The sequence below is a fragment of the Panthera onca genome, chromosome D1 (assembly GCF_046562875.1).
Source record: "Panthera onca isolate mPanOnc1 chromosome D1, mPanOnc1 haplotype 2, whole genome shotgun sequence".
Classification (NCBI taxonomy): Eukaryota; Metazoa; Chordata; class Mammalia; order Carnivora; family Felidae; genus Panthera; species Panthera onca.
In genome coordinates this window covers 25,241,534-25,261,969 of record NC_138348.1, presented here as the reverse complement: position 1 = coordinate 25,261,969, position 20,436 = coordinate 25,241,534, and the positions used below count along the sequence as shown (strand labels likewise).

The window sequence follows — 20,436 nt, the reverse complement described above, 5'->3', positions numbered from 1 at the left end:
TGGCTCTTGGGTAGCCATTGAGACTCTCTGAAATGGAGCAGGCCTGTTTTGACTTCTGTGGTACTTACCGATAAATTTGTTACTGTTGGTTCACCCTGAGAAGCAGGTGGAGGGGCAGATCACTCGAAAAGGAAATGGTACATGAGCCTGCTTTCGTTTAAAAAATTTTTTTCCAAGAGGTAGTCCACGCCATTCCTTTTTTGGCTCTTGGTCTTGCCAGTTCATTGCCAGCGTGCCCGCTGTCTGCAGACAGCATCTGGCACCTCCCATGCCTTCTTGATGGATCGCCTGGGTGCCCATCCCCAAGCCTCAGTCCTCTGCTGACGGGAGCAGCATGTTTAACTGGGGGCGGCCCCTTGGTTCCTCCTTCTTCAGACGCTGTAGCTGGGACTGCAGAATGTACTCCCCTCTCCACCTGGAGACTGACGTGTATGGCTGGGATCCATCTTTTTCTTCCAGCACTGGTTCGTGGGAAACAGCAGCATTAGCTGGTGGGAGAGGTGGCCTTGAGAATACGTCCGGGCTCAACCCTAACCCCTCGAGAAAAAAGTGACTCTAACCTTGGTGCCGTTTCCTCTGTCCTTTACTCCGACCAGCTCCCAAACTCATTTTAACTCAGTGATTTAGACTTTAGGTTCACTGGAGAGTCAGAGACTGAAATGAAAGGAATAGAGGCTGTGAGGAAAGCAAGCTTTGGGCTCCAGCAGAAACAGGACCACGCTCGAGGGTCTTGGGTCTGCCATTCTGCTGGACACACAACACACCATCTCATGTCATCTCTCATCGGTCCTGTGCAGTTGGCACTGCTAACAGCTGTGGACTCTTGGACTCAGTGTGCCCAGGTCACACAGCTGGGGAGGGGCCCAGTTAAGACTCGAACCCGGGTTCACTCCAAAGCCATTGCCATTAGCCACAAAGTCATTAAGTCCTAGGAACTGCTCAGGGGACAGTATCCTTGAACCTAGTTCTGCAAGGTAGGGTAGATTTAGATAAGCATAGGGGAAGGAAAAGGAAGGGAATTCCGGGGAAGGGAAGCAGTAAATATAGTCCAGGTGGGGAGAGGGAGGAAGCATAGGCTGGAACCATGCCTACCGGTTTGTAAGCTCCACAGGGCAGCCACCATGTTGTCCAGAGCCACCATTATATCCCGGATACGTAAGTGAGTGGCTGTTGCATAGGGTGTGGTCAATAAATATTGATTGCTTAAAAACCGAACTGCCCTACAATCCAGCAGTTGCACTACCAGGTAATTACACAAGAAATACAAAAACACTAAGTCAAAGGGATATATGCACCCGTATGTTGATAGCAGCATTATGCACAATAGCCAAACTATGGAAACACCCCAAGTGTCCGTCGACTGATGAATGGATAAAGCAGATATGGTGTATACATATATACAATGGACTATTATTCAGCCATAAAACGGACAAAATCTTGCCATTTGCAATGACATGGACGGAGCTAGAGAGTATCATGCTAAGTGAAGTAAGTCAGAGAAAGACAAATGCCGTATGATTTCACCTATATGGAATTTAAGAAAACAAACAAGCAAAGGAAAAAAAAGAGGGAAGCAAATCAAGAAACAGACCCTTCACTACAGAGAACAGACTGATGGTTACCAGATGGGAGGTGGGTGAAGTAGGTGTTGGGGATTAAGGGTACACTTACTGGGGAGCCTGGGTGGCTCAGTCAGTGGATCGTCCTACTCTTGATTTCCACTCAGGTCATGATGTGAGTTCGAGCCCCACATCGGGCTCCACGCTGATAGTACAGAGCCTGCTTGGAATTCTCTCTCTGCCCCTCCCCCCTCCAAGATAAACAAATTAAAAAAAAAAGTATATACTTCTCATGATGAGTACCGGGTGTTGTATGGAAATATTAAGTCACTGTGTTGTACACCTGAATCCAATACAATGCTATAAGTTAATTAACTAGAATTAAAAGTTATTAAAAAAATAAAATCAGGAAAGAAAATAAATATTGATTGTGTGTGTGAATACACAGATAGCTGTTTTCTCAATAGACCTTGAGCCTCTTGAGGGCAGGGATCACATCTTAGAAATCTTTGGATGCTTTACAGCTCCCAGTGGTTAATAAATAATGAACACTCAGTAAATATGCTCTTACAGAATGAATGAATGAATGAATGAATGGCAGGTAAGGGATGGTGGGATGTGCCTGAGTGAGGAGGTATTGATACTTTGGAAAATACTGAGCAATACACATGGGCTGGCATGCTAAGGGCATATCATGGAAGGTCTTTAGTGCCAAGAGAAGGAGTTTTTGTGTTCTCCTTGAGGCACTTTTTTTTTTTAATGTTTATTTTTTTTTTAATTTTTTTTTTTAACATTTATTTATTTTTGAGACAGAGAGAGACAGAGCATGAACAGGGGAGGGGCAGAAAGAGAGGGAGACACAGAATCCGAAACAGGCCCCAGGCTCTGAGCTGTCAGCACAGAGCCTGACTCGGGGCTCGAACTCACGGACCGTGAGATCATGACCTGAGCCGAAGTCGGACGCTTAACCGACCAAGCCACCCAGGCGCCCCAATGTTTATTTATTTTTGAGAGAGACAGAGACAGAGTGTGAGTGGGGCAGGGGCAGAGAGTAAGGGAGACAGAATCCAGAGCAGGCTCCAGGCTCTGGGCAAGCTGTCAGCACAGAGCCTGACGCGGGGCTCAGACTCACAAACCACAAGATCATGACCTGAGCCAAAGTCGGAAGCTCAACCGACTGAGCCATCCAGGCGCCCCCAGGCATTTTTGAAAAAGCCATCTCTTTAATGCGCAATGTTGCAGGGTCTACAGAAACCCAGCCAGTGCCCATGCTTTGGCATTTGTAGGCATTTAGAACCACATTCAAGCACAACTTAGAAATCACTTTTCTGTAGGATTGACTCAACCTGTTCCCATTGTTGCTGCCTTCCCACTTTGGGGTAACCAGACGGAGCCCCGTATAAATGCATGAGTGGGAGCGTGTAGGGTATAGATGTTATTTCAGGACACTGGAGTTGTTTTTAACATAGCGCGGCCAGAAAATCCCAGCCAACCTCGTCTAAGAAATGTTCTGCCCGACGCGGGAGTTTTCAATAAAAGCTTTCCTCTCTTTTCAGGTGTGGGCTAAGTTTGTGGTTTTAAGAAAGCCTGAGGGCCGGAAGGCAGCCCCGGAAGAAGCCCCTGCCCGTGGGCCGCTGGAACCTTGTGGTACAGAGGAGAAGCCGTCCCCTCCCCCGGACTTATGACCCGTGGCTTCGCGCCCAGTGTGCCCACCGCGTTCCACGAGATGGGCTCCTTCCGCAGGCCCCGGCCACGCTTCATGAGCTCCCCGGTGCTCAGCGATCTGCCCCGCTTCCAAGCCACACGGCAGGCCCTGCAGCTGAGCTCCAGCTCGGCCTGGAACAGGTAACGGGGGCTGGTAGTCCTGGGGTGGAGGGCCAGGGGACTGGCTTAGCGTCTGCTCCTCCTGAGAGCCCTGCTTCAGAAGGTCGGCATTATGTATACAGGCACATTTTCTTGCGGAGACCGTATCCGCTGGCCTGCCTTGTTTGGGTGGAGACGAGGTGGGCCACCGGGGGCCTCCGGGCTACCAGAGTCTGTTAGCCAGTCCGGGACAGTTGGGTTGGAATTTACAGTGACAGTTCATGCTCCTTAGTCACGCCCAAGACTGTTCGAGTACCCAGGGCTGGGGCCATGTAAGTCACCTATAACCTATTTGGGAAGATAAGACCTGTATCTGTGAAAAGCTAAGTGAGGGGTATAAACCAAGGACTAGCCGTACCTGTGAGCCACAGGTGGATGGGAAAGGAGACACTGCGCTTTTATGGGTGTCTGGCTGACTTTTTGTACACCAAGCATCGAGTAGCGACTGAATCAACACTGCGTCTTGTGTTCCTGTGGGCTACTACTTTTCAAATCTAGCAGTTACTCTTTGGATGAATTAAATGCATCACTATTTTAAAGCATTCCTGAATTCTTTGTCCTTTGGTTCATTTTGGATTTTCTCAGTGAATGCGCACCTCTTCTGATGGGGAAGAAGAGGGGGCTGTGAAACGTTCTGCTATGGATGGATCCATGTTCTTTAAAAAAGGCTTTGGATCCTTGATAAAGACAAGATTGTAATCTGCTCCTTGCTGAAATACCTGGCTGGAGTCTCAGGGCACCTAGGGTTAAGACTTAACTGTGGCTCCTCGAGGGACTAACCCCCTATACCTCACAGGAGGGGGAATGGAAGGGGCAAGAGAGGCTGGCCTCGGTGAAACTCTTCCAAAGAAAAACTGTTTAAAGGCAAGGAATTAGCATTTTATATTAGCCCCAGGCATGGAGGCTGCCTTGTGAGGACAGGGACCTTCTAGGTGAAGGAACCCAGTTGGCTCCTGCTTGTAGCAAGCGCCATTTTGGATTCCTCCAGGCACAGATCCTGAGAGCAGATCCCACCACCTGCCCTTGATCAGTGCTGTTTGCCATCAGGGCCACCAGCGAGGCAAGCGAGGAAGACCTGCAGGCCTTTGAGAGAGTGGAGGGAGAGGAGCTGCTTTTGGATCCTTTTGGCCTCGGTCTTTGTTTCTCTCCAAGGACCCTGGGAAGGAAATGATGGTTTCCAGGGATGGAAAGTGGGCCATTTTTGTGCCATGTGCTTCCTGGCCCTTACACTTGCCTTTAGCTCAGAGCTGCTTGTTGAGTTTGCCCCAGGCAGGTAGATCCTCTAACCAGGGGTCATTTCTGTTTACCCTGTAGTGTGCAGACTGCCGTGATCAACGTCTTCAAAGGGGGTGGCTTGCAAAGCAACGAACTCTATGCACTGAACGAAAACATCAGGTACGTGGATGGCCAGGTCACGGACTATTCTCCCCTGGTGGGACTGAGCTGGGGCAGGGGGACTATCCCCCACGGGGAGCCCTATCTTAAGGTTTTTGTCTGCTTGGTTCTTGTTGCTTCTGTTGACTTTGATGTGGCTCATGTGGCTATTAAGTTCTGAGACCCTTACCTGTCTAGACTTCTGATCCATAGATGGTTCATCCATTTATTCATGTATATAACAACTGTAAGGGGGGCAGAGGGTTGATACACAGGCAGATATCACATACTGTGTAAAGATGTATTGTGCCCTCCTTAACCATTTGGTGCCATCGTAGGCAAGATGGCCTCGTGGTTGGAACCAGACTGCTTGGGATTTTGTCACTCTTAACACTTCTGTTAAGACCTGGCCAAGTGACTTACCCACTTGGTATAAAGTGGTTTATACCCCTCACTTAGCTTTTCACAGATACAGGTCTGTGACTTAACACTTCTGGCCAAGTGACTTACCAACTTCTTTGTGCCTCGGTTTCCTCTTACATGAAACAGGGATGAGAAACGTGCCTCCTTCCATAGGATTCTTTTTTTTTTTTTTTTTAGTGTTTTTATTTATTTTTGAGACAGAGAGAGACAGAGCATAAGCAGGGGAGGGGCAGAAAGAGAGGGAGACACAGAATCCGAAGCAGGCTCCAGGCTCCGAGCTGTCAGCACAGAGCCCGACGCGGGGCTTGAACTCACAGACTGTGGGATCATGACCTGAGCCGAAGTCGGATGCTTAACCGACTGAGCCACCCAGGTGCCCCCATAGGATTCTTATGAAGGTTTAAATCAAGTTATTCTATAAATGACCTGTTAGAACAGGGTTGGAGCACACTGAGAACTGATAGCTCTTATTACTGTCCATGTTGTCTCTGTCATTACCGTTACGTCTTGGAGATACAGCCCTCAACAGGACGTGGTCCTTGAGGGGTTTATTGCCTTCCAGGATCTTCCCAGTAGAATAGTGTCAGCTTTTCGTAAATGTATTCACTCGTTCAACAAATATTTGAGTGCCTCCTTATTGGCCAGGCACTGGAGAGACAACTTGGAGCAGAGATAGATGTGGACCCCGCTCTTCTGGCATTTATATCCAGTCAGGGAGATGATCGTTAGCCAACTAATCATACAAGTAAGACGTTAAAGAGCCGCTTTGACAGCTCCTGTGATGCAGCTGATGTGATGAAAGCATGTTAGCGTGACTTGCTCTTGCCAAGGAGTGGCGATGTCCTGCCGATGCTGTCTTCTGGAGGATCAGTGGGAATTAACTAGGTGAAGAGGGTTCCGGCTGGTGGGAACTGCAGGTGCAAAGGTCCTGTGGTGGCAGTGAGCAAGAAGCCAAAAGAAGGCCCACGTGTGTAGAATACCAGAGGCTGGGGGGTGGGTGGTTGGGTTTGTGTCTTGGTGAAATGAGGGCAGAGAGGCAGGCAGGGCCCAGAGCACTAGGACCTCCTGGGGACAGGAGGTTGTACATCAGCCGTTCTGGTGTGTTAAGTGCAGAACATCAAGGCTAAAGCCCCAACCCTGGAGGGAGCAGAACAATAAACAAGGCCATTATCTGAGTCCTGTTTACATTTAGTTAAGTCTTATTTTAAGGGTCAGTGAGGTGTTTTAAGAGCTCATTAAAAACTTTAGGGCTCCGAAATAAACCAGGCTGTGTTGAATTTCTACCCAGGAGCTTGAATTCCACCTAATAATTACACAAATATGGGAAGAGACAATAGAGCTTGTCTAGCCCAAGGCCTCCTTTTACAGAGGAGGAAACTGAGGCCCCACAAACTTGAGTGACAGGGGCAAAGCTAGGTCAGCCAACCTCTGGGTTGTAAGAAATCTATTTTACTCCAAGAACTAAGATCCTGGCCTCTCTGTGAGGGTTCTTGAGCTCACAGTGGAAGTAAAAATAAATAAAACAGTGACTCAGGAATGTGCTAATTGTTCCTCACTTTGGAAGACTGATCCTGAAATTGTACTTAAAATCTTTGTTCGTGGGCACTAGGAAAAGTACTGGCCACACCAGATTCCACCAGCCCTTTCAGCCCAGGGGCTGCTAACTCAGAAGCCTTCAGGTGCCAAGTGGGTGTTCTGAATGGGTGAGGTCGCCTGGGTGCATGGAGGTGAGAGGTCACCTTCTGATGAGAGGGGATTGCCCTGGCAGAACACAGGGCCGGTGACATGTCAACCTATCTCTCAAACAGAATTTGAGATTTTTTTTTTGCATGAAACTTCCTGGCTTTTAAATTTGATTAAATAACCCAAAGTTCCCCCAAACATTAGTTCAGGACAAACAAAACACATCTGTGGGCTGAATGTGACCAATAGGCTACCTATTGGCAAGATGAACCATAGCGTGCATCAGGTCATTGCTGATGGGGACTGTTCTAGCACAAAGGCCGCGTGAGGGATGGATGTTCCAGGAAAAGCTCTGGGCACCTTTCACATACATCGGCCCATTCAACTGTCCTCACAGCCCTGTGAGGCGACCATGGTTCTCATATTTTATCCATAAAATTGTGGATAAGAAAAATCAAATGACTCGTCCAAGGTCACCCAGCTGTGTAAAGGGTGGAGTCAGGATCTGAACTCCTGGCTGACTCAGGCACCTGTATTAGTTTGCTCAGGCTGCCATAACAAATACCGCAGACTGGGGGTTTAATAATAGACATTTATTTCTCACTGTTCTGGAAGCTAGGAAGTCTCAGGTCAAGATGCCAGCAGGTTCGGTCCCTGGTGAGAGTCCAGTTCCCAGCCGCCGGCTCACTGCGTCCTTACAGGCCTCTCCTTCGTATTTAGCAGCCTCTCTGTGTTTCTTCTTATAAGGCCGCTAATCCCATCTTGAGGACCCCATGCTCATGACCGCATCGGAACCTGATGACCTCCCAGAGTCCCCATCTCCAAATATCGTCACTGGGAGGGTAGGGCTTTAGGTTCTTTGTACCGTATTGTAGAGTCCGAGAGGTTTTAGGCTGGAAGAAAGGTTAACCTGGCGGTCTTGGTGTTTCCTTCTGTATTCCTTCTGCGAGGCCCCTGGGACCCCATCTTTCATCATGCGCTGTGATTCTTAACACCCCTCTGAGAGGCGTAACACCCTCCCCCAAACTCCCTTCCAGTGTTGGGTCTAGTTCCCTATGTTTGGGGCAGTTTTCAGGCTGGTGAGAGGTACATGTAGTTGGGGTTTGACACTGATTGTCCAGATATGACCTGAGTCCAGAATAAATCAAAACTGTCAAAAACCAGAGTTTGAGTTGCCACGATTGTGGACCTTCTATTCTCTGGCCTTCTCTCGGATAGTGATTAAAATAGAGATGGGTTTTCACATCACACTCAGAGTTACATGACTGAGAATGTGAAGCACACCCTGGGCAGATGTGTGACCTGGTCCCAAGTTGAGTAAAGTGAGCTGGCCTGGCACGTGTGCCCACGTCTGCAAGTGCCTGCACAGAAATACATGCCACTGTCCCTTAGTTCAGCAATTAAAATGCCAAAATGGGCATGCCACTCGCTGGTTACATTCAGGTAGACATTTGGGCTTTGATTTTCCTTTTCTTTGCTCTTTTCGAAGACCTGTTCGCAGAATAGGTCCATACACTCAACAGGGTTGAGGCATGACCGGTGGGGAGGGTGTATGTGAGGGTGGGGGAACCGGACAGTAGGCACGTAGAGAAGAGAATGTGGAAGGAGGGGAGACTAGTGATTCTCAAGCCCACTTTGCAATCAGTTGTGAGAGGTTTTTGTCCCAGAAGATCTGTGTGGGTCCAATAAAATTTCTGAACATGTTAAGAGAGTAGCGTCCCGATTCAGAGAGACTGGGGATCAAGACTTAGACTAGCTGTGTGACGTTGGGCAAGTTACTTCATTTTTCTTGGTCTCTGTTTTTCCTTTTATAACATGAGGATAATAATAGCGTCAACCTGATGGTGGTTTGGGGAGACTGAGATAATGCCACACACACCATTAGTCCAGGATCTAGTGCATAAGAAACGTTAACCATTATTGGGGTGCCTGGGTGGTTCAGTCAGTAAAGCATCGATTTTGGCTCAGGTCATTCATGATCCTCATGGTCTGTGAGTTCAAGCCCCATATCTGGGTCTGTGCTGACAGCTCAGAACCTGGAGCCTGCTTCGGATTTTGTATCTCCCTCCCTTTCTGCCCCTCCCCTGTTCACGCTCTGTCTCTCTCTGTCTCTCAAAAATAAACATTGAAAAAAAAATGTTTTTTAATGTTAACCATTATTATTCCTACTATTGTGAGATTTTAGTAATAATGAAGTGATGAATGATGGGTGAGAGCAGAGGGGCAGTATGATGACTCATTGCATGAATGGAATTGTGTAGAGATTTCTCTAGCAATTTGGATGCGGGGAGCTCACTTTGAATGAGAGCGGTCCGGGACAGGCCCCTCCAAGAATGTGCTGGACTTGAAATTTGGGTGAGCCGGAGTTCCAACCAGGAGCCAGCTGTTTCTCCTTTCCTCAGAGACAAGAGTGAGAGGAAATGACTCCATTCTCCATTCTACTCAAGCCAAATGGTAATCAACTTTGATGGACTGTCCAAGTCCAGAGTCAAAGCCGAAATCAGCTTCCTCAGGCCACCCTGGCCAGCCCTGGCCTTCTTTCTAATGGCGGAGTTAGTATGTACCCAGGAAATGTGAATTCATTTACACATTAGCCGATGCAAAGGATGACCAGGAAGGTAGAGGCCTTATGTAACTAGGTTTTATAATGCAGTCAGTACAAACAATTGGTCCTTCAGTTATCAAGAATGAATTCCAGTTTAAATTTTGGCAGGTAGAGTTTGGGGTAGTTACGGGGAAGAACTTCGGTAAGGATGGGCAAGTTCTAAAACACATTATTAGATCAAGAGTAAGATGTGGAGACCTTTTAAGAGCAAATTGATCAGGAATGTCCACACCTCAATAAAGCAGCAATTTTTCCCAAATACATCCAGGCATATGGTCATTCAGTATGAAGACTGTAAATCAGAGTTGCCTTAAAGCAGGCCTTGCATATTCTTATATCCCTAGAGGCAAGAAAATGACTGTTTAGAATAGACCTATTCTAGTGAGATCGCTGGTCATCACCGTCCACAATTCTGCCTGCCCTCAAATTCCATCTGCCCTGACTGGGGCTGGCCCTGAGTATCCTGTTGGTTTCGGTTTTCCGTGGGGCATTGATGTGGTTTTCTGTTTGTTTGCTTTTAAAGTTTACTTATTTATTTTGAGAGAGAGCAAGCGTGAGTGGGGAGGGGCAGAGAGAGAGGGAGAGAAAGAATCCCAAGCAGGCTCCACACTGTCCGTATAGAGCCTGACTCGGGGCTCGAGCTCACGCACCGTGAGATCATGCCCTGAGCCAAAATCAAGACCGACTGAGCCACCCAGGTGCCCCCGTGTGGTTTTTAATACCCTCCCAGCTTCAATCCTGATGTGGCTGCATTTTGGCAGTGGGGAAGCGTCTGGGTCTGAGGCCTGGGTTCCCTGGGTTTTCTCAGGAACCAGACTGTCCAAACCTCTCTGACACAGGAGCACCCTCCTTCCTTTTCAGCCAACTGTTCTACGGATTGTGTGTGACTACGAAGAGTTAGAGAAGTATGAGAAACCTATGATTTACATTTGCTGGTTCTTACGAGAACCTGTACAAGTAGATTCTTGAAAGTGCTTTCAGTTTTTGATTGGTGGGGGGGCGTGTGTGGAGGGAGAGGCCACTGGTGCTTTTATTCATGTAGTCAGTGGATATTGGTGGATGCTGTACTGGATACTGGGCCAGGTTTGGAGGAAGCTATTGAAGTAGGTGGTTCTAGCTCTTGGGGAGCTTCCTACAGAGTGAGTGGGGGGCCCTGCGTAGGTGGTGACCCTACTGTGTCTTCAGTGGGGTGTTAGCAGAATCCAGAGTGCCGGGGGAGGGCAGAGGATAGGCACGTAATTATTTGGGGCAAGGTGACACCTCAGTTGAAATCTGAAGGATGAGCAGGCAAGGGTGAGGTGGAAAGGGCAACTGAGGCCATGACCTCCTTGCTGTACTTCTGTCTCCATGGCCTCCCACCCTCTGCTTCTCCCCCCAGGAGGATTTTTTTTTTCTCTCTCTGCAGAAATGAATGCTCAGAGACAAGGGTTCCGGAAACCAGAGATGAGTTATCTGCAGCTGGCCTGAGGCAGGAAACTCACATTTTCCTTCTGTCTCCAACCACACTGCTTCTGTTCTTGTTGGGAGGGAGGCAGCATGGAGGAAACCCCAGAGATTTTCAAGGAAAGAGGAGGTTCCAAGAACCATGCTTGATCTTTGATGACTCTGAGTCGACACGCCCTCCTTCTGAGTCATTTGGCTGCCTGAGTCCCCCCGAAGGGAACGCACCTCAGGTTTTCCCATCTCTGTGAGGGAGCCTGGTGACTGTGGCAGGACCCTCAACCCCGGGGAAGAGCTGGGAAGAGCTGGAAAAGGAGGAGACTTTGGCCGCGGCCCACAGGCTGGCAGAGTTTGAGGCGAGACTCCCTGAGGTGATGATAATAGCAGACATTTACGTAGTGTTTAGTACGTGCCAGGCTTGCTTCTGAGTGCTTTCACTGTGTCAGTTCTTCTAAAACTCACCACACCTCTATGAGACGGGTACTGTATCCCTGTCTTGCGGATGAGGAAATAGAGGCACGGAGAAATGGGACGACTTGCCCAGAGTCATACCGCTGGGATTTGAACCCGAGCCTCCCGTGATCTTAAACTTCTAGTAAGTAGGCTGCAGGAGGCACACAGAGATGGCCTTGTCCAGATTTAGGCCTGACGTCCCAGGGCACAGAATCGTTACCACATCAGAGGGAAGCAGGGTGCTGTCTTCTGAGGGCCCTACTTTGGGAGGGCTTGAGGTGGAGTCTCTTTTCAGCCCAGGTGGCCCTGCCTGAGTGTGTGTTGTTTTTCTCTCTGCTCCGGTTGGTAAACACATTTGATTTTGGGGGAGGGAAGGGTAGCTAAAGGGAAGTGACAAATGGGAAGCCTCTGGGGCTGGCCCCGTGTGGTGGTTGGTCTGCACAGTGTTTAGAAATGTGGATATCTCCCCTAAAAATCCAGGCCTCTCTGGAAAGTTCACGTCGGGCAGCACTGGATGTGCAGCCTGGCCTGGAACTGATCAGCTCCCCTCCAGGAGCCAAGGCCCGGCTGCTGGCTTTAGAGAAGCCCACTACAGCCCCCCCGCTATTCATGCCCACCTGCTTCCCTCACCCACCTTGCCTACCTGCCCCTGTGAGCCTGTGGGGTGCCATGGACTGACTTTCAGGTTGGCCTCGCGTTGAGTGAGGATCTGTATACATGGCCCTGGGCAAGGTTCTGAGCGTCTGTCTCATCTTGCAGATGAGGATAAATTCCTACCACAGAGGCACTGGAGAATCAGCAGCCCTGTGCGTCAACTGCCTAGCAACGTGCGTGTGACATAATTAGGTCAACCTTTCCTCCATCTTTTTCACTGTCCCCAGTGCCACCCACTGGGGTGCAGGAAACTGAGATGTATGGGAGTCCTGGCATTTTGCCTGAGTCATGGACACCACTTCCAGTGGCCCCGATAGAACGGACCCAAGGAGGAAATGGGGCATTTCCATGTTAGTGCTTAAAGGTGCCACTTCCTTGGGGCGCCTGGATGGCTCGGTCAGTTAAGCATCTGACTTCAGCTCAGGTCACGATCTCACGGTTTGTGAGTTTGAGCCCGGCTTTGGGTGAGCTCGAGCCGCACTTCTCTCTCTCTCTCCCTCTCTGTCTCTGCCCCGTCTCTCATCTTCGGAGGATTTCACAGTCGGGTCGGCGGGACACTGATCAGCATAGCATCAGTAACCGAGTCTGCAGGTCCCCTGCTGTTCCTGGATCCTGAGGAAGTGGGGTTGGACCCCGCCAAGGGGCCAGGTTGGAGGGCCTGAGTACGTGGGGCAGCCCCTAATTCCCAAATGGCACAGAAACGTCGAACAACTCATCTGGCTGTCCTGACGCGTGCTGGTTAAACACGAGCCCCGTGGCATCTGTCTCCAAACTGCTTCGTCATCCCTTGGGATTTTGCTGCTTTGGGTCTTTCCACACGTGCAAGGGAGATCATGGCTCATACCCGAGGTGGTTTCTCTACATCCTTCGTGCCGCTCCTGCGCTGCCTGTCACCCTGTGGTCCCCACGCCCCCCAACCAGCATCCAGCTCCAGCAGGGCCTTGTTTACTTTCGAGTCCACAGAAGTGGGAAGTTGACAAGACGGTGAGGGGCGAGATGGCGAGTCTGTGTAATAACAGGAAATCTTGTCATCTGGGGTGGTGTCTCGCCCAGTCAGCCTGGGAGGGAGAAGGGGTGAGATAATACAGACCAGTGAGTGGTTCCCCATTTCTTTCCCTATTGTGGCCTTTTTGGCTTCTGACTGAACTTCATGCTCTGTTTCGCTTTGGGGCCGGGTCCACATAAGTGTTTCTTTGCCATTACTCCTGGGGCGCATTACTCCTGAGGCCCCACTTCCTTCTTCTGGCTCCGTGGCTGCAGCTGCCACTAGGGGTGGTGGTGGTTAGCTTAGGATTCGGTTTCCACACGAAACCTGGCATGGAGGCCCCGTACGTGAAACAGATGAAGCATCTCATTAAGCTGAGATGTTACTTCCATCTTCGTCACAGCCACATTTCCCCCCAAGTATGGCCCCATCCTATGCCTTTACCCTTAAATCAGTGAGGTCTGGCCCTAGTGTCCAGGCCCCTTCATGAGTCTCACCTGGGTGCTTAATGTCAGGTCTGGGAAATGCTGGCCCAGCTGTCCTTTTAAGAAGATGCTGGAGCTCCTGGGTGGCTCAGTCGGTTGAGCATCCAACTCTTTGATTTCAGCTCAGGTCATGATCCCAGGGTCATGTGATCAAGCCCCATGTCAGGCTCTGTGGTGAGCGTAGAGCCTGCTTGACATTCTCTCTCTCTCTCTCTCTCTCTCTCTCTCTGTCTCCCTCTCCCTTCCTTCTTCTGCCCCCTCCCTTGCTCATGCATGCACTTTCTCTCTCTTAAAAAAAAAAGATGCCAAGAAGCAGTGAAATTGAGTCCTTGGGAGTGTGGGCTTCAGGGTCTGCAGCCCTGGGTAGAATATGCACCTGCTGAGTCTTGTGTGTGCCAGGCTTCTTCTGGGAACTAACTGGTCTAGGATGAACTCCCTTAACCCTTACGCTATCTGCGGAGTAGGGATCCTCATTACCCCTGAACTCCAGCTGGGGAGCAGATACAAGGGACTAACCTGGGACATTGACTTACAAAGGTTATTGCTGACAACAGTTTTGAGGCCCAGGAGCTGCCTCTTGGTCCTCACGCTCTGTGAGGCTCCTCCCATCTCGTCCTGTGCTTGCTGCACACCCTCCTGAGTGACCTCTGAGCATTGGTTTCCTTAAAAAGTGGAGCTGTCACTACAACCATATGGCTTTGTTTCTAGCTTACAGGAGGAAACACATGTTGTGTGTGTTGTGGAAAACAGTGCCTGGCACCTAGTAAGTGCTTAGTGAAGCTTTAACTGGGGGAAAAGATCGTCCAGCTCCATCCTAAGAGCAGTTTATTTCTTCTTCCTTATTTATTTGCTGCAATAAGTCCCTACTTTCCTGTCTTCAGGGAAAACACCCTAGGAAAGGGTGGAAAAAGTGGAAGAGGGATGCTGGATTCTTGGCCCCCGTGCCTGAGACAGAGCATGCATCGTAAGGATTGGAGATCAGAGATTTCCTGTCTTTTGCATCTAGGGAACCACAAACCATAGGCTCGTTAATTCTGTTGTCTTCCTCCTGCTTTGCTCTTCTTTCTCGTGCTTTACAGACTAAACTGGCAAAGTTGGTGAGGAAGTTACAGGGTGAGTTGTTTTTCTGTGAATGTAGGTCCGCATACCTCTAATGCCTTGATACTTAACGCTCTCCATTTTTGGAGACGTTGGTGCACCTGGTGCCTCCTGAGACCACGGCCCCGGTGAGAAGAAATCACTGTCCGAGCCCTGCCTATCCCTTCTCTTAGCGTCTAGTCTAGCACCGTGGCTGGCACACCGCAGGTGGTCAGGAAATGGTTGTGATTCAGTGAATGAATTCATGGATCTCTCTTCTCTTATCAGTCACTCTGGAGGGAAGCGACTGCCAAGTTCCCCCTGGGGATGGTGTATCATGACAGAGGGGTGGAAAATCCCTCTTTCTCTCAGTTCAGCTAAGATCATGTTTTTCAGAAGTACTCGTTCCTTGTAAACCCAGTGCAAGCAGAATAAACACCGAGTAGAGAAACAGGTTGGAGATTTTGTGGTATGACTCAGCGGCAGTCTGCTCTCCGATGGCTGGGCCAGCTCTGGCCTTTCCTCCCCACTTTTCTCTCTGAGTTGAATTCTCAGGCTGCCAGGCTGAGGAGGGTTTGCGTTGGCAGGTTCTCTGCTTGTGGGGTTCTCCGTTCCCTAGGACTGCCTGCTTCCTGACATCACGCCCTTGATGGGAACTCACTCCCAGAATTCCTTCGCAGCTGCATCTCGTGGTAACCTTGGGGGTGGTTCTTGTTATTACAAATTTTTAAAAATTTAAATTTTAAAATTTAAAAATTAAATTTTAAAAATTCAATAGGACTTTGCTCACAGGGTACGAAACATTTATATAGTGAGTTGTACCTTGAAGAATCTCCCTCTCCTGTACCCCAGAAACCCAGCTCTCATTCAAGCCCCCGCAAAGATAATTATTATAACAGCAATTTAGTGGACTTTCTCCCAGACCTTCCTTAGGCATATGTAAGGAACATCGATATGGAAAAGCAGCTGGGGATAATCAACAGTTCATAGGAGGTCCATAGACTGGGTTGATCTGTAGGAGAATATCCCCTAACTTCAGGGAATAAAGTTTGCTAAAGTGTTTTGTTGCCCCACCAAATTTCCAGCAACAACTTCTGCTTCCTCCGTGTCCTTACTTGGGGAGATGGAAAAGAGGAGACCAAACCCAGTATTTATATATAATCCTCTATATAATTTTTTAAATGCATACACGCTTCATGGTTTAAAAATCAAGGTGCTATTTTAGTTCAAAGGGCCTGTTGGAAACCAAATCACATCGCTCTTGCAGAACAGCAAGTGAAGAGAGCAGATCTGACAACTGAGTTCATTGGTATTCTGTAAATAAAAATCTATATATTCTTCCTTTTCTTTTATCTTTTCACAAGGTAGCATATTATACACACTATTCTGTATCCTGCATTTAAAATTTTTTTTTTTACATTTATTTATTTTTGGTAGAGAGAAACAGAGCACAAGTGGGGGAGAGGCAGAGAGAGAAGGAGACACAGAATCCGAGGCAGGCTCCAGGCTCCAAGCTGTCAGCACAGAGCCCAACGTGGGGCTCGAACTCCCAAACCGCGAGATCATGACCTGAGCCAAAGTCGGAAGCTTAACCGACTGAGCCACCCAGGCGCCCCTGTATCCTGCATTTTTAAAAAATTAATTTTTGTATCATTAGAGTTCTTCCCTCTCTCTGTCTCTAACAATTGCATAAAATTCCATTGTATGAATGAACCACAATTTTTTATGAGCACTATTGGTGCCCATTTTTATTGATTCCTGTATTTTCCTGCAGCAAAAACTCTGTACACATATGCAGTGACCTTGTGTAATGCATAGCATGCCCAGAAGTCCGACAGGTTTTGTAAGGGACAGAGCAACTTACTGACACGCCTACCCGGGATAACAGAATGTTGGCTTCAGTGATCCGATGGGGTCAGTTCTGTTCAGCTAGGTCTAACAATAATACCTAGTGGACAGGGTTTTAAACTCAGGATAGATGAAAGGACAAGTGTCTCATTCTCTTACCATACCTGGTTATAAATGGTCCATGGTGCTTTAAGTTTATAAAGCGGGTTGTTGTGCACATTCCTGTGCAGGTTCCCCCTCGGTAAAGGACTGAGGATCGCCCTCATCAGTGTGCAGGAAGCAGCTCTCTGTGGTCTGTGGCTTGTTCCCATCCATCACCCTCCCATCGCTCCTGGTGCGGCTGCTCGTAGCTTCAGAGTCCTTTCTTCTGTGCCTTTGTCTTGGTGGTTATGTCAGGTTCACTCCTTAGCCTCTGCTCCTTTATCAGCTGATTTCTACCCCATGCTTTGTGTTCCCTTAACGCTCTGCAGAATTCTGTCTGTGGCCATGGCTTGCTGCAGCCCTCGCCTTACCATAAAGTGCTATATCTCCCCCTCACTGGAGGCCCCAGCCTTTCTGCATGCCCTGATAGGTAGGGGAAGATACTTCTTGGATTCCTCACTTGGGTAACATCAGGAGGCACTCAGAGTGCCATTGTGAAATGTCCCTGGGCAGTCATCGCCTGTTTAACCATGTCTAGCCTCCATTAACAACTGTTACATTTGCATAGGTCCCTCCTCCAACGTGCTCCAGTAGGGTTTTCCATGGTTGTTGACCTTGAAGGACTACCCTTACCCCTAACCTCTTTCTCCTTCCATTTTACCCAAAGCATCTTCATGAGCACAGAGTTTCCCAGCACAGATTCCTCAGAATGCCAATTCCATAGCGTATTATTTGGTCTCAGAGCCGTGTCAGCCCCTCAGCATTATGGGTACCTGAGATGTGTGTGGGAAACTTTGTTTGAAGTAGCCCATTATTAGGACTTGGTTTTCTAAGTCCTTTTGAGGAAGCCTGGCTTCTTCACCTATGGTTTTGAGGCTTCCCAGTGGCCATGAAGACTTCCCAGTGGCCAGCAGTCAGAAGCAGCCTCTCTGACTCTTCCTGTTTGAGAGCCCCCATCTGTGGCTGCCTGCCAGGTTTCTGTTTTCTGTCTGAGAGACACTTCTAACCTCCAAGAGCAGCGATGAGCAACCTGCCCTAAGCCTCCTGACTGATGAAGGTTCCCCTGTTTCTGTCAGACCTGCCCACCATCTGGGAGAGCTTCTGGGTTGTGTTGATGGGGCGGCCTTCCAGGAGACTGCCATTAAATTGGATCTCAAGATGCGGTATCCACACAGGCACATTGTCTGTCTTGGGAAAAAGAAGGTATTTTCCGTGTGCAACCCGTGTTTGCAGCTTTCCAGGGCTCTTTCTGGTGTGAGAATTGAGATCATGGGTGTCTCTTTCTCTTTTTTGATCCCGTTGCATCGATGATCTGCACATAATGATACCTCACTGTCACTTCCTGTTTCTCCAGGACACGGAGAACATGTGGGAACACATTTTGGGGGCGGGGGAGTTGATATCCAGCGGGGGTTGTCAGAAGGCTGAGCCTTTGCTCCTTAATGACCGTGGCTGGTGGGGTGAAACAATTTGAAGTCAATGAGGAGTGTACCCTCTAGGGAGCACGTTGGATCCAGAGAGCCAGTTATTCATGTTTTTAGATTCATTGCCTTGTTTGGATCAAGTTAAAGAAAGATCAGTAGGGCGGTCCCACGATTTGTCACAGGGAGATGGGGACCTGGTGCCAACACCTCTATTTTTAAAATCCTTTTTTAGCTCTAAAGACTCTCTGAAATTATCCTGCGAGTGTATTTATTAACACACTATCGATCCACACCACCGAGACCTCATCTGTCTTGGTTGTTCACTTCCCTCCACCTGGTGCTGGCCCAGTGTCTGGCATGTCAAGGGAAGCTCAATAAACTGGATAAATAAAATCTGTTTTCCCTGTTGTAGCCCCCTTTGAACGACTTCCTCAGTCACTTGGGGGGGGTGGTAAGACCATCCAAACTATGGCACCATGTTGAATGTCTCTGATGGATTTGGAGGAGAGACAGAGTGGGATTATGGGGAAAGATGTTGAATTTGCAGAAGGCCTGGGTTTGAATCTTCACTCTGCCACTGGGGGCCTCTCTGAGCCTCTGTTTCTTTACTTATATTGGAGGATAATAATTGCCCTCCTCTCACACATACTTTACAGTTCTTCAATCCTTGGCTGAAGAATGCATGAAAAATATGTTTTAAACCATAAAGTCTACAAATATGGAAGATTACAAAATTATGGTCTTTCTTTCTCTCTTTCCTTTTCTTTTCTTTCTTTTTTTTTTCTTTTTTCTTTTTTTTTTTTTTTTTTTTTTTTTTTGCTTCCCATGAAGCCAGAGTCCCCTAGCTTGCTTCTACCAACTCTATTAGAATTAGAATCTCCCGCGACTGCCCTCTGGCGATGGTTGTCTTTGTAGAGAGAACTAAGGAACAGATACCCTTTTAGGACTTCCATTGCCTGAATCCCATAATAACTTTGGTACAGAGGTATTATTAGAGCCCAGCACACTCCTTTCTTAGACCTGGCCTTGGCCCCTATGCCACTGGGGAGCACTCTATCATCGTATGTATCCGTGAGTTAGGCACCGGGAGCTCTACTATCATGGGCTGCTTGATGGTGTTTCTCTCTCCCCAGGAGGCTGCTGAAGAGTGAACTTGGATCATTCATTACAGACTATTTCCAGGTAAGCTGTGTGAGTCTGAGTATCTGTCATTATAGTGCACATGGATACATGTACCTAAAGGGATGGCCAATACCATACACCTGGGCATTCCTTCAACATCCAAAATTACATATGCCGAGTCCCTGATAATGCGCAGGGCCAGTGTGGTCCCTGCTTTTATGGAGATTACAGTCTTGGGCAGTGGTTCTCAGGCTTCTTGGTCATCCTTACGCTCTTAAAAATGATCGGTTATTTGGGTTATCTCTGTCTTCACCATATTGGAAACTGAACCTGAGAAACTTAAAAATATTTAAGTCATTTAAATAATAAACCTATTACATGTTAGTCTAAATAGCATTTTTGTGAAAAATAACTTTTCAGAATAAAAAAAAATAGAAGAGAGGCATTATTTTACGTTTGCAAATCTCTGCACCATCTGGCTTCATAGAAGATAGCCGGATGGATCCTCCTGTCTGTTTCCCATTCGGTCTGTTGTGACATTGCACATCATGTGGTCTCTGGAAACCTGCACGGTACACTGATGGAAGATGTGAGGAAAAGGGCAAATTGTGGCTTAGTGTCATTAAGGAACTAGTTTTGACCCTGTGGAAAAGGTCTGGGGATATGGGACCTCAGACCACACTGTGGGAACTGCTCCTCTAGCAACATTCCCTCTCACCCCCCGGGGATGGCATCTAATTCGGTGTAACTGTATGTACCCTTCAGCCAAGTGACTTCTTGTCGCTAAGCCTCCTAGTCTGTTCTGTTAAAGATGATTGGATCCGGCGACCTGACACCCCTCCTGCCCAAACACTGTTGTTATGAGGCTAATGAACTCAAGGTTCCAGACTCCCTTAGAGGATGGTTTATTCTTCTTCTTCGTTTTTTCTTTATTTATTTTGAGAGTGAGAGTGTTGTGTGTGCATGAGCAGGGGAAGGGCAGAGAGAGAGGGAGAGAAGAGAATCCCGAGGAGGCTCCATGCTGTCAGCGCAGAGCCTGACCTGCGGCTTGAACTCATGAACTGTGAGATGCTAACTTGAGGTGAAATCAAGAGTCAGAAGCTTAACTAACTGAGCCACCCAGATGCCCCTCAGAGGATAGTTTCTAATTGACTGACACAAGTTGTTTTCCTGACTCCACCCACAGGCATGTGGGAGAGGGCATGGGGATGTGTTGTTTGACAGTGAGTAACTGACTGATACTTTAGTGAAGTCAGAGTTACTACTTTTCCCTGCTAATTAGCTGAGTAGGTCTCGGGCA

General features: G+C 48.3%; 1 protein-coding gene across 20 annotated transcripts in view; it reads left to right on the top strand.

Moving 5' to 3' along the window:
• The window catches only part of PRR5L (proline rich 5 like), a 73,595-nt gene that overhangs the window by 17,305 nt on the left and 35,854 nt on the right, over window positions 1–20,436 (top strand). For 18 of the 20 annotated variants that reach the window (XM_060606377.3, XM_060606378.3, XM_060606394.3 and 15 more), the window contains 3 exons: window positions 3,116–3,404; window positions 4,737–4,817; window positions 19,148–19,196. In XM_060606377.3, coding sequence (XP_060462360.1) covers window positions 3,241–3,404; window positions 4,737–4,817; window positions 19,148–19,196 — 294 coding nt within the window. In that variant the 5' untranslated portion in view covers window positions 3,116–3,240. Of the gene's footprint in view, window positions 1–3,115; window positions 3,405–4,734; window positions 4,818–17,666; window positions 17,794–19,147; window positions 19,197–20,436 lie in introns of those variants that run through there. The other 2 variants (XM_060606400.2, XM_078433377.2) reach the window with 2 other exon arrangements.